This window comes from Papaver somniferum, chromosome 2 (genome assembly GCF_003573695.1).
Source record: "Papaver somniferum cultivar HN1 chromosome 2, ASM357369v1, whole genome shotgun sequence".
NCBI classification, from domain to species: domain Eukaryota; kingdom Viridiplantae; phylum Streptophyta; class Magnoliopsida; order Ranunculales; family Papaveraceae; genus Papaver; species Papaver somniferum.
Genome location: NC_039359.1, coordinates 33,529,977 through 33,543,910, shown reverse-complemented (window position 1 = coordinate 33,543,910; position 13,934 = coordinate 33,529,977). Strand labels below are relative to the sequence as shown.

At 38.7% G+C, this 13,934-nt stretch overlaps 1 protein-coding gene and 1 long non-coding RNA gene across 2 annotated transcripts; both read right to left on the bottom strand.

The window, feature by feature from the left end:
• Window positions 1-6,079: 6,079 nt before the first annotated feature.
• Window positions 6,080-10,408, bottom strand: LOC113347321 (lanC-like protein GCL1). The gene is made up of 5 exons (XM_026590957.1): window positions 10,155-10,408; window positions 9,828-10,021; window positions 9,182-9,293; window positions 7,054-7,524; window positions 6,080-6,786 (listed from the first exon to the last, which is right to left on the bottom strand). The coding sequence occupies exons 1-5, from the start codon at window positions 10,233-10,235 to the stop codon at window positions 6,445-6,447; spliced, it is 1,200 nt and encodes a 399-aa protein (XP_026446742.1). The 5' UTR covers window positions 10,236-10,408; the 3' UTR covers window positions 6,080-6,444.
• A 967-nt stretch (window positions 10,409-11,375) lies between these two features.
• Window positions 11,376-12,325, bottom strand: LOC113353112. Its single transcript, XR_003361081.1, has 3 exons — window positions 12,213-12,325; window positions 11,669-11,849; window positions 11,376-11,513 (listed from the first exon to the last, which is right to left on the bottom strand). It is a non-coding gene; the product is annotated as an uncharacterized LOC113353112 (long non-coding RNA).
• Between the last annotated feature and the right edge of the window lie 1,609 nt (window positions 12,326-13,934).

Genomic DNA, 13,934 nt, shown 5'->3' with positions numbered 1-13,934 from the left:
AGACTTGTGAAGCTAATGGACCTGCTAGTGAAACATAAATGTAATAAGAAGAAATCAATGGGCCATAATCCAAGTGATACCCATGATGGGAGTTAAAGAAAAGAAGCTTAGCCCAAGCTTCATTCTCATATACCAAAGCTAAACCTTCATTCCAAACAAACAGACCCCTAATCCTCATTTCACTTTCTCCTTCACCCCCGACAACACAACATCAAATGTCAAAACCTATCTCTCTACCCCAATCTCATCGACAACCATATCCCTCTCCCTGTCAGTTTTCAGAACTCATCACCCATACCTCTATCAACATCTTTTCCCTTTGTCAGACTAGTTGCTTACTATCCTCAAATGTTTCAATCAAAACCCTAGGATATGAAATACAAAAATTAGGTCGGCTATTTTCTTTTCAAAAGTGACAGGATAACAAGCAATTGGTTTGAATTTTGTTACTCTCTGCAAACACCATCAACAGCAGCGCGCAATCGATGGAAATAGGATGGTTATGACAATCAAGCTACTGGCGTGAATTAGGGCTGAATCTAACTTCTCTGCAACACCGACAAAATCAATCAATTGGGTGAAGATAAAGAAGTGGCAGTACATGAATGAATATGATTACATAGTGGTGAGTTTTCGAGAAACAAAATCCCAAATATTATAATGTGTTTCTGTTGAGAATAGGGATTGAAAAGTGGGGGAGAAATCTGTGTATAAATAGGGGTTGTTATGATGTATTTTGAAGGCATGCAGTGAGAATGGTTTAAAATACTCTTAATTAATTTCATTGGTGCTGAGTGTTCTTGAAAAATCAGTTTGAAATATAATAGAGTTCAATTTCATCAATGAGATTATCTATATTTGAATTCTATTTGTCTCTTGTTCTCAATATGTTCTAAATTCTTAGATAGGGCATAGATGAAGTCCTTAACTTACTACTAGATGGTTCATGTTTTCATTATTGTTCTTGTTGTGCTTTACTGAGTTAAGAGATGTTTAACTTTTGTGATGCAATGTACTACTTTCACCTAGTATATCATGTATCCTAGGTTGTTAGAACACCTGTATATTGCCGCATCAACTTATGTTTAATTGATATATTTAATATTTGATTAGTTGTGTTGTAAGAAGACATCTAATACTAGGGATTAATGCTTTAGTTGACGTTAAACTATCCATCTGTGGAACCCTCTTGGAAAGGCGAAAGACTCGTATCTTCACCGCTGATCCGTTATAAGGGAAAATAACAATTTCTGTTGCTGAATTTCTAGTAGAGGTTAAGTGATGAAGAGGAGAGAAGAATAGAACAAGGTTACGGTTCTAGTACTTCAAGCTCGGCCGTAAGTATATAAGAAGAAGATAGAGGTAGGAGTTAAAATATGAACAACAACAAATCCAGATGGAAGTCTAGAGGTAAGTCTAGGGGAGATCTCAATACCGGTCTAGAAGTGTTGTTGAGTGTTGGGCGTGTAAGAAAGTAGGACACTACAAGCGCGATTGTCCAGAAAACAAAGGTGTTAATAATGGTGAAAACAAAGGTAATCAAGAAGAGGTCAACGTAGTTGCTGCTGTAGAACCGATGAAGGTCCTTGTTGATAAAAAGAAGGTGATGACGGAAGGTTTTCTACTACTCTCTGAGGACAAGCAAGATGAGTCTTGGATTATAGACTCGGGAGCTTCTTTCCATGCGACAGGTGATAAGAGTATTATGATCTCTTATAAAGAATGATACTATGGCCAAGTATTCTTGGGTGACGGTGAAGCATGCGACATCATTGGTTTGGGTGATGTGATCTTGAAAGTCAACGGTTCGACATGGAAATTGAAGGATGTACGACACGTTACAAATTTGAAGAAGAACTTGGTGTATGTGGGCCAAGTTTGTGATGATGACTATGAAGTTGTGCTTACGAAACACAATTGGAAAGTGAAGAAAAGAGCTATGGTATTAGCTCATGGAGTTAGAGTCGGTACTCTATACCGGACTTCAGATGGAACTACTTTAGCAGTGACTAGTAGTGGTGAAGACACTAACTTATGTCATAGAAGATTAGGACACATGAGTGAGAAGAACATGAAGATTTTATGTTCGGGAGGATATCTACCTAAGGTGAAGTCTGTTAATATGAGTTTTTGTGAAGACTGTGTTCTTGGAAAACAAAAACGGGTTAGTTTCAGCACAGGAGGAAGAGACTTGAAAAGTGTAAAACTTGATTTGGTTCACACGGATGTATGGGGACCAATTGATGTTGCATCTCACAGAGGGTTCCAATATTATGTCATCTTTATTGATGATCACTCAAGGAAGGTGTGGCTTTACTTCATGAAGAATAAGTTCGAGGTGTATGAAGTGTTTAAGAAGTGGAAAGCTTTGGTTGAAACAGAAACTGGTCTGAAGTTGAAGTGTCTAAGGTCAGACAACGGTGGTGAGTATGACAAAACAGAATTCTTACAGTTATGTGCTACAAATGGAATTTGTTTGGAGAGGACAATTCCAAGGACGCCACAGGAGAATGGAGTAGCAGAACGTATGAATTAGACGTTGAATGCACGTGCTAGGTGCATGAGGTTGCAGTCTGGTTTGCCCGAGACCTTGTGGGCACATGCAACAGAGACGGATGCTTATCTAATCAATAGGACACCTAGTAGTCCATTAGATATGAAGATACCAGAGGAGGTTTGGACCGGAAAAAAGGTAAATCTTTCATATTTGAAAGTTTTTGGTTGTGTTGGTTATGTTCATCTTAGTCCCGGTGAGAGGTCTAAGATAGGTGCTCAAGCAAAGAAGTGTATATTTCATGGTTACGGAAATGACGCTTTTGGGTATAAACTTTGGGACTACGAGGGTCACAAAGTTATTAGAAGTAGAGACGTCACTTTTAATGAGAATGAGCTGTACAAGGACAGGAATAAAACACAAGTTGAAGATGTCGGATCAAGCAACGTCGATAAGGAGTTGTATATCGATATTTATGATGTTTCTGGAAAAAGTGTGGTACAAGAAGGGCAAGGTGTTCTTGACGGAAGAGAAGTACAAGGTGAAGAGACTTCTGCTACAGTGGGAGTTACTCCTATAGTTCCACAAGAAGTACAAAGATCATCAAGAACTCCAAAACCAAACCCAAGGTATGCTATGAATTATCTATTACTTACGGATGGAGGTGAACCTGAAGATATTAAATAAGCACTAGCGGCTGATGATTCAGGAAAGTGGAAAATTGCTATGGAAGATGAGATGAATTCACTTGAGGAGAATGACACTTGGGTGTTAGTAAAATTACCAAGAGGTAAGAAGGCGTTGCATAACAAGTGGGTTTATCGGATGAAGTCTGAAGCAAATGGAGATATTCACTACAAAGCGAGGTTGGCTGTGAAAGGTTTCCAGCAAAAACCTGGTGTTGATTACGACGAGATATTTTCTCCAGTTGTGAAGATGACTACTATTTGAGTAGTGTTAAGTCTAGTGGATTCTGAAGATCCCTACCTTGAACAGTTGGATGTAAAGACAGCTTTTCTTCACGGTGACCTAGATGAAGAAATTTACATGAAGCGGCCAAAAGGATTCATAGTAAAAGGCAATGAAGAGATGGTGTGCAAGCTAAAGAAGAGTTTGTATGGTTTAAAACAAGCCCTGAGACAGTGGTACAAGAAGTTTGATAACTTCATGCATAGAGGTCGTTACTCACTGTGTAATGCAGATCATTGTTGTTACTTCAAAAGGTGTGGTTCTGACTACACCATATTGTTACTGTATGTGGATGATATGTTGGTTGCCAGAACATCTCTACAAGAAGTTGAGAATTTGAAGAAACAATTAGCAAGTGAGTTTGCTATGAATGATCTTGGTGAAGCAAATCAGATTCTTGGTATGAGGATCATAAGAGACAGAGCTAAGGGTGTACTTATGCTCAGTCATGCTAAATATATTGAACGAGTGTTGAAAAGGTTCAATATGGAGAATGCTAAACCAATTAGTTCTTCACTTGGAAGTCAAATTCGTCTTTCAAGTATGCACTGTGCGAAGACAAATGAAGAAAAGGAGTACATGGCTAACGTACCATATTCTTCGGCGATTGGGAGTCTAATGTATGTTAGGGTGTGCACGAGACCAGATATTGTACACGCAGTGCGAGTAATGAGTAGATATGCAAGCAACCCAGGAAAACAACATTGGGAAGCTGTGAAGTGGATTCTCAGGTATTTGAGAGGTAACACAAACATACCATTGTGTTATGGAAAAGGTGGTTCTACCTTGAGGGATTATGTGGATGCAGACTTCACAGGTGATGTAGATAAAAGGCGAAGTACGACCGGTTATGTTTATACTATGGGGTCAGCTGCAGTGAGTTGGAACTCACGGTTACAAAAGCTGGTAACATTGTCTACTACGAAAGCGGAGTACGTAGCAGTAACAAAAGCGAGCAAGGAGATGATTTGGTTATGAGGTTTGTTAGATGAGTTGGGAAAGGAACAACGAGATAGTGTCATGTTTAGCGACAGTCAAGGCGTTATACATTTATCCAAGAACTCAGCCTATCATGTTAGGACGAAGCATATAGATATTCATTATCATTTCATTCGGGATCTCTTAGAAGAAGGAGAGTTGAAGCTCGAGAAGATTCTTGGTTCGAAGAATCCGGCAGATATGTTTACCAAGGGAGTTACATCAGACAAGCTAAAGCTCTGCAAGGCTTTAGTTGGTCCCTCAGAATGAGGATCTGGGAGGGGAGCCGCACTAACATGAAGATGTTTTAGCACCGTCAAATCCAAAGTTGAAGAAAAGAAGAATTGAAGACAATCAATGAGTCTTCAAAGTGAGAGATTGTTAGTTATTGAAGACTAATTATTATTTCCTAAAGTTAGCCGTGGTTATTTAGGGAAGGGGTTTCCTAAACCGGCTAGGATTTTTGGTGTCCAAGTTTGTAACCTATATAAATAGGTAATTAGTCCCTGTAGAATTGTATTGTGTAGAAAACGATTAAGAGATCGGTGAGAGATTTCTTGTATAGCTTTTAGGGCTAAAGTTAGGGTTTCGTGGTGAGAGCATATTGGTGAGGAACAAGAGACAAGGTTATCGTCTCGGGTAATTGGTTTGCTGGAATTCACACGACGTTGTAATCGTTTTTCTTCATAGTGGATTTGAGTTGGTGCGGCTCAAAGTGGACGTAGACAATATATACACGTTGTATGTATTGGTTGAACCACTATAAATCTTGTGTCTTGTGAGTTGATTTATCTTTCTCGTATTTTCATAGTTACTTGTGCTTGGTTTACTTATTATTCATCATAATATCTCAAGATCTGTTATTTCGCTGTTGTCAGTGATTTCCTAAAAAAATCCTGACAATCACAAGATTCATGAATCGGTTGTCAAAATTGAAGTAAATAGGTTTTACCTTACAGAGTTTAGAATTAAAAACTGGATTTTGAATCAACAACCGGGCTAAAACACGGTGGGATCAAAAACCTTGGAATGATCCGTTTGACATGGATGAGGACCGTTGGAAGCAGTTTGATGATGATGACGACGAACAAGACGATACTCCCCCTAACGTTCCCCCTAACATAATCGAGCCTTGTAAAGGCATTACGGTTATCGGTAGAGAGAGAATTCCTTTACGGGATTTCTTAAGAGGTGAAAAAAATCGTAAAATTGGAAGTGTTTCTCCTTTATCTGACTTGTTATCCGGTGACGAAAATCGGGTGGCATCCTTCGGACTAACAAAGATGGATGGATCCGGCACCAAAGAGGAAGGAGCTTTACAAGTTTTATTCAATATTAACAAGTATATGCCTAAGAAGCAGCAGCAGGAGGCAGAGAAAAACTTAGATTCCTTCAAATACTACCTCGAGTAACATATTCTCTTGTTGTTTTTTGTACGACCTAGATCGACTTGTTTTCTTATTTTTCTTAAAAAAATTGTTTCTGGTACTGGTCTTACATGTGTAATCTGTGCATCATTGATATAATTCAATTCCGATTTTCATAGAGTCAAGAACTTGTAAGGCTCAAGTATACACAAGGAAGTCTCTAAGCTAACCAGCCGTACTAGAGATTGATTGAACTAGTTAGTAGCTATTGAAAATCAAACCATCATGTATGCTCACTTTGTCACATAACTTGAGACCTTTTAAGAATTTGATAACAATGACCTGAGTTCAAAATCATAGTGCCACCTCCGTTTTCCGAAATAGATACTATCATTTTTTGGCCTAGGGAGTAGTATTTATCTAACTACACCCAAAATCTACAGAGAACTAGTGCAATGTCGACATCATGAGGACTCCAATTCACAAGTGTGTATGAACTTATGGAAGATGTCAAATACAAGCTTAAAATTGTGGAATGTAAACCATAAAATCACTTTCAGGCCCGTACTCTTCTGCATTCGTTTTAATCCATGTCTTCAGCCATTTATCAGTGAATGTGAGCAAGAAAAACCTTGTTTAAAGTTCAAAACAAGGGAATCTTGAGCTCTCTGATGAGACTATGTCAAACCATAGACAAGCTGTCCCAGCAAGTCCTTGGAAAAGAGAGTATGCATGTTCAGATTCTCTTTCCTGATCGACTCCCACGAGCTTTGGTGCATTTTGATATAGAAAACTTGTGAAAGCCATTGCTCTTTCAATATATATACTTTCTCCTGTTAGACGATATAGCGATAGGAATGCATATGCATTTCCGCTTACACCATCTGCCAGTCCTACTTTTCTTACTAACCCATTCTTCCAAACAACTTCTCCTGCTTCTATAGCCCCGTCACGGAACTCCCTGTCCCCTGAAAATACCTGTGGAAAAGCACTACTGCATGCAAAACCTGAATCCTTGCACAATATTCCAAACCTTTAATCCACCAATTATCTAAACAGATTCTTCTATTTTGTTTTTTGTATTGGCTTCTCCGCCACAGTGTTATAGCCTTCTATGATTACCTATGTGCACTAAAATTATTGATTTCTTAATGATTTCCACCTACGTTCAATTTCAGTTCATACTTTCATTTGCTGTTAAAATTACTGTACTATAGAAACAAAACAGAAACAGAAAGGACTAACCTGTGCAGCCTTGCATAGGGTAATGGCCATACCCGTGGCACCATGTGACCACTGCACCAACTTATCCCCGGGGTTCCCTTCGCTTACAGGATAATTGCCACTCTGTTGGAACCTGTTTCTCATCATGTACCTTAAGGTCTCTTTAACATCTTCAGCATCATCAGCTGACAGCGGGAAGTGTAGTAAAACCTGAAGGATTCCAGCAAGACCATGAGCTGCACCCCAATACCTAGTCCCATGCCATCTATACATCAACGGGCACCCAGTATGATTTAATGCCCCTGCTCGACCCCCAGCCAGCACGGCTTCCACGATTGGTATGAGAAGGTCCTTAGGGATAGTGTCTTCTCCGAGATGCTTGTTAATGAATAATGCAGACCAAAGAAATCCAGCTCGGCCATATAGAAGTTCATATGACATTCCAAAACCGCCTTCCTCGGGCCCAGCAGGGAGTGCTCTCTCTTGTGCTACCTAATCATTATAAGAAAACCCTGTCAAGTTTGGCTGACTAACCAAAATCACAAAATTATAGTAGGTTATCTGGGTGCAATTGAACTCTAAACCATTGCCTACTACCCAGCTGGTCCATGTGAAGTGCAATTTGGGTACAATTTACAATCCAACACAGTGAAGGTTAATGGACGCCACACCAATGGGTACAGTACATCCAGCCAAAAATTGCAGATCCAGGACCATGGAGAGTGAACAGAAACTGAAGGTTATATGGCAGGACTGCCCTCATGATACAGCTTTCACAAAAGTTAATTCTAAATTTTGGACCAATTTCAAAGTCAGAGGTATCTTAATGCCAGAAGCAACGGATATCTGCTTTCTTCACATGTCTCACACAGGACCAGTTAAGAGAACTAAATCACACATGATGGAAATTAAAGACAGAAACTGACACGACTTTTGAGATGAATTATGCAGTTAAAAAAGTTAAAGTTCAGTAGCGAATAACCAAAACTCCAAAAAGCTACGTATAAACAAGTGGATGATAGCTCAGCATTTTTCGAATACTCCATGATCCTAGTATGTCAACATACAGATGACCTTCGGGAATAATCAGTGATCTAATTCCTCCCAGTCCCAATTAACCTAAGTATCCTGCTACTTGGCTGAGAGTCTAATAGTGCAGGCGTCCGAGTTCTGCGGCCGCCATAGTACATGGACAGGATCTAAAATACTATTTTATCCGTAATTTTCTCCAGAGCATCAGTCCCTTACCCATTATCTCAGCTAACATAATCTAACTCGCATCTTCACAGAACAAAAATCATAATTTTCAAATTATGCATATAAACAGTGGTTTCAATTACAAAATGATAATCAGCATCAATGAAGAAGAAATAGACAAACAAATATTGTGTTATCAAATCAATAACGATAATAATATGCTATGCCATTTTTGAAATGGCGAAGGTTCCAATACAGTTTGATTTGACCCATGCTTTTTGTTGGCACTAATAAGAAATTTTGCAGCTGGTCGGGTAGCATCATCATTCCCCTTGTGTTTGATCCTTACTCTCTACCCATTATCCATCCAACAAACAAACTAGCTAAATAGGTTTTGGCAAGCAACTGAAATGAGGATATATCACATGCCCACTAGTAAATTTCATATACAGATTGAGCAAGAAGAAAAACACTGTTACCCTTCTATTTACTAGAATTAAAGAAGTGGCAGTTATGATATGAAAACAAAATCATAGGTGTTCTTAAAGTTTGTGTTTTTGAAAACCCTCCATGAAATTGTGCATGCCTCGTGTATAATTCAAAAAGGATTTAGTAGTAACGTTAAGGAACACCGGGCCTAGTATATCAGCAGATTAGGAACATGCTTGTCTGAATCATTAAAGGTGTTTGGAATGTGTATTCCTTCTTCCCCACATTCCGCAACCATTCACTGTACAAGAGATAAGCTACTGCATAACCATTATTGCAGTAGATGCTCTTACATTTAATAATTTAAGACATAGTACACATAATGCATGTGCTATCCTACCAGGCTACCACTGATAGACTGTAAATGTTTGTTTAAGTAGAAAAACCTAGAGATCCTTCACATTCCGGTTCAAATATACTTTTCACCGAAGTAAAAGAAAATTATATTAATACCTAGACTTACCTGAAGGAAAAGGTCCAAGAACAGGCTCCGCTTTTGAAGGTCATTTCTGTAATTAGCGGTCACAACCCCAAGTGCATATACTCCTCCACTTCCACACAAAAATGTCAAATGCCTGCAATCCACAAAATAATTGTCTAAATCAGAAATTTAGCATAACCACCCTTCACCATTGGTTGTCAAAGGACTGCGCTTTGACGCGTCTCTGTCAGGACCAACTTTTAATATCTCTTTTACATCATACTATAATGGGCTCATTTCAAAACAATTTTCACATTATTGGCTTTTTCCGTGTCTTCCCCGTTTTCCCCGTGCGACAACAACGATGAGCTGATTCTTTTCGATGAAGTACAAAGTGATTTTGGGATCAAATTTGATGGCCATTTTCGTCGTGACGCTCTCTATGCGAATATGAGATTGCAATCCTAAAAACAGACTTCCTTACTTTTTAAAAACAATATCCGTAAGTATGGTCTATACTCTATAGTGTCTCGTTTAAAAGTTATTCGATTCTAATTTCTGAGTGGGTGGAGCCCATCACTGTATGTAATCTTCTTTTCTGATAGCTTAACTTGAACCAACTAATTAATTATACAAGAAAATTCCAGTAAAGAAGGTTAGTTACAAAAAACTAATTCAGGCAACCGACCTTTTAGAAGTGCTTGCAGTAAACGCAGCACAAGAATCAACAATCTCAGTGCACAATAGCAAGTCATTCTGATTTCCGGTAGCTTCATATGATCTCAAACAAGTAAAAACTGTACCAAGTAAACCTGTATACACCGTTGGATCAACACAACCCTTCTTTCTACCATTTGCTTCTCTCCAAGTAGCTTCCGCTACCTAAAAACCAACAACCAGAAAAACTGATTACAGTCACTAGAAAAATAAAACTATCATTTAATTCATATTCTAATTGATACTAACTTGACCTTCACTACACAGTTGAGGTAGAGTAGAGAAATTAAGTTGATACCTGGTCTTTAAGAGAAATAGCTGATTTGAGAAAAGCTTCAGAAGGAAGTGACAAATTTCTGTATATAGTCAAGTCTTCCATCTGTACTGATTCAAGCCTTTGATCATCATGGTCACCATGATCATCTCTACTACTGCTACCGCCTTGTGTTATTGTTGATCCTAATTCAATTACTGAAGATGACACTTTTTTTATATTTTCCTAGTACTCTCTTGCCATTTCTTTTTCTGTTTCTCTCACTCCTGTGCTTTTTATATATAGAGTAAAAAGAGAATAGAAAGTAAAAGAGTGTGTCACGTATATGAATAAAGAAAGCCGTGTCCCCTTCCGAATGAGGTACGCCAGTCATGTCGTGAGGTTTACCTCAGAGGTGTCATGTGTTTCAGGTGCCACGTCCATTTATTAGATAAAAAATCCTACCGTGTTTCCTTCATATAGTCATGTGTTTCCCATTGGACTCGTTGGACGGTTGAATGTGCTATTTGGATGTCTCCGAGATAGACACCACATAAGAAGTGTCAGGAGTCGGATGCAAGGAGTTACTTCATATAGTCGGAGACATTCTTAAGGTACTTCAACCTTTCAGAAGGAATAAAATGCAATGAAGGAAAAAAAATGCCTTCATATAGTCGGAGACACCACGTATCTCTGCAAACATGTGAGGTGGTAAGTTTTAGGACGTCCTCCCTCCTCGTTCAAATGTTCAAGTGTGATATGGCACTTTTAGAGCAATCACAGTCATGAGACGGACCAAATACCAAAAGCCAGACTAAAAGCCAAAAAAATTTGGTATTCTGGGTGTTCAAGCGCAATGGGGGACGACCAAAATTTGGTGAAGCGTAACTTATACGAACGCTTGGTGCAGACGGAACTTATACTCACGTTTCTTGACCGAGCGTTCTTTAAAATATGCGTCTGAATGAAACGGAGTTATTACGTGCGCCTGATTGAGGCGTAGGTATAGTTCACGCCTAACATGGGACGGCGATGGGAAGTGCGTCTACTGGGACGGAGAAGTTATGTGCGTCTGATACATACGGAGATAGAAAATGCGTATGACTCGGGCGGACATAGAAGGTGCGTCTGGGTAGGGCGGATATGGAAGGTGCGTCTGTGTTGGGCGGACATAGAAAGTGCGTCTAGTTCAGGCGTAGATGGATTGTGCGTCTAGTTCAGGCGTAGATGCAATGGCAGAACCAGTCAAGTTTTTGAGCATGTTAAGCTCTACCAAAACTGGAACTGTAGTCTTCAACACATTCCTCACTACTTCATCCTTGATAATTGCCTCGCAGACAACCGACTTACCACGTCCTTCAATCCAGTTTACAGCAGCTGGTTTCTTATCGGAACAAAAGTTCCCTACAAATGAATCCAAAGAAAAATCAAAAACCATAGATGCACAAAAAAAAGAGTGATACATCACCAAATTATAAGTAAAACTTTCCAAATAGATTACAGTCAAACACAATCTGGTAGGTATGACGGTGGTCACATGATTCAGAAAGAGAACGAACCAGATATTCCGATAACATCCATGTCGGGAAAATCAGCTTGAAGAAAATCCAAAACGTTCTGAACACCTTTAGAAACCATGTTCATCCCCATTGCATCCCTGTGCTGCAGCTGAATCTCATGTATAGATTCTTGCCAGCAATAGCACACTGAACTTTTTGGAGTCCTCCAAATCTGCTAGATCTGTAAAATATTGACAATAAGATCAATTAGTACAAAAACCAAACAAGTGTCCACCCTTACCAAGCCAAAACAAATTGCCCCTTTGTAAAATTTTCATCTCAAACTTCATACGTCAAACCCTAAATCTCAAATTAACACAACTTTACCGTTGTAAAAGAATAGAATCTCAATTACGTACACAAATCTAACCACCGACAGATTCAAATCAAAATCAAATCAAAATTTTGCTAAATTGAGGTCATAATGAAAACGATAAATTTAACCCAAATAAAACGAAACTTCCGATCAAAATTAGCAAAAACGTGACACTCAACAAATTCACGGAACTGTACAAATCTCATAAAGGGGAAAAAAAAAACTTACTTGTTAAAAACGTGAGCCAAGGTATCGAAATTGTTAAGATCTTCCATAAAGAATTTGAGCTCAGAAGCTCTTTTTGCAGTTCCAAACCTAACAACAGGTGCTCTTGTCATAGCCTCTTTTTCTTATGTCTTTGTTATCAACGCTCATAATACATGCGCCTCACACAGTCGCACGTAATACATGCGCCCAAACCAGGCGTTTTTAATAACTGCGCCCCATTGGGACGTACATTCTAATTACGCCTGCTATGGGGCGTATGTTTTATCTCCGTATGGCCCAGCGGTGTTTATAAATACGCCTAATTCAAACGCTCTGTATACATCCGCCCCAATATCATACGTTCTTTATACATACGCCCGGTGTGAAGCGCCCACTATACTTCCGTCTCGATTCATACGCTCGTAATAACCCCGTCCCACTATTGATCATTTTAGTCTGGGTTGGCGACCACATTTGGTCACAAACCCTAATTCTCTGGACTAAATATGGCTTTACTCCTCACCACTGCGGCACTTTCTAAGACCAAATTTGGGTTTAGTACCCAAATTTGGTCGTGACTGTGGTTGCTCTTAGAAGTTAGTTGGTTTTCTCCCAAAAAGAAAACCTAAAACTCTGTTTAGCTTCTCCTCCCTCCCAGTTTTATTGCTGCTGCACATGCACCACCATTCCAACAACCACCTCTCTTAGATTCATACTATCCCACCACCACTTTCATTCTTTTGTCTCAAGTTACGCACGATGCACCTTTGGTCTACCGTCCACCATTAGATCTATAACTGAAACTTCACTCTTACATAGAAGAAGAAGCTTAGATATGGGTTTTGCTTGTATGGCTATTTTGATCATTTTCAATGACTGCTACTTTGTTGATTTTGTTTTTCAAGATTTTGATCTATGAGAAGAAGCAATCGGTGCATCTTTTAATCTCTTCTTCCAATTAAAAATCTATGAATGTGTGATGAAATTTCAGATCAAATACGGGTCAATGGGTTGGAGAAAGGAAGATGGGATCCGAACATTTAATGAGAAAACTAATATTGGAAGAAAAATTTCCCTGCTCTCAACACATCAGTAATGTTTCATTGTGTATGGTTTTGAATTCCTTCTTCTTCAACTATTGTCCAGTGTTTCTCATCATTCAACAACTAATAGTAGTAGTTCTAAAGATTTATTCTTTTTAACCAACAAATCATCATCAACAAAGAAAGAACATGAACATCATCATCATGATTTTGGTTCTCATCATAATCATCAACGACAGATCAAAAAACCCATCATCAAATGTCTTACCCATCAATAGCACAATGATATTTCCTCTCAAAACAATAGTCTCAGGCCTCGGAATCCCTGTAGCGTTTTTCCAGTTTTATGGTTCCATTTTGAACATCTCTGTGGTAAAACCTCAGGTTCTGGCTCGGTGGGAAAATTGAAAGATAGGGGTTGATCTAGAAAAGAAATAAGGAACATTACGAAGAAATTTTTACAGAAAACTAGTCAATTAGAAAAGTCTAGTAATCTTTACAGAAAACTAATTGGGAGCCTTGCGACAAATTGGCAAAGAAAAAAATCACGAAACTAGTTCAATAGCCTTAAAATAATAACTCCTAGGTGAAAAAGACATGTAAAGTTTGACACTGTTTAATTGCCCATGAATTAAATAGATATTTTTTTATTATCCATATGTATTCTACTTTGAATTTTGTTTATTAATTAACTGTAACG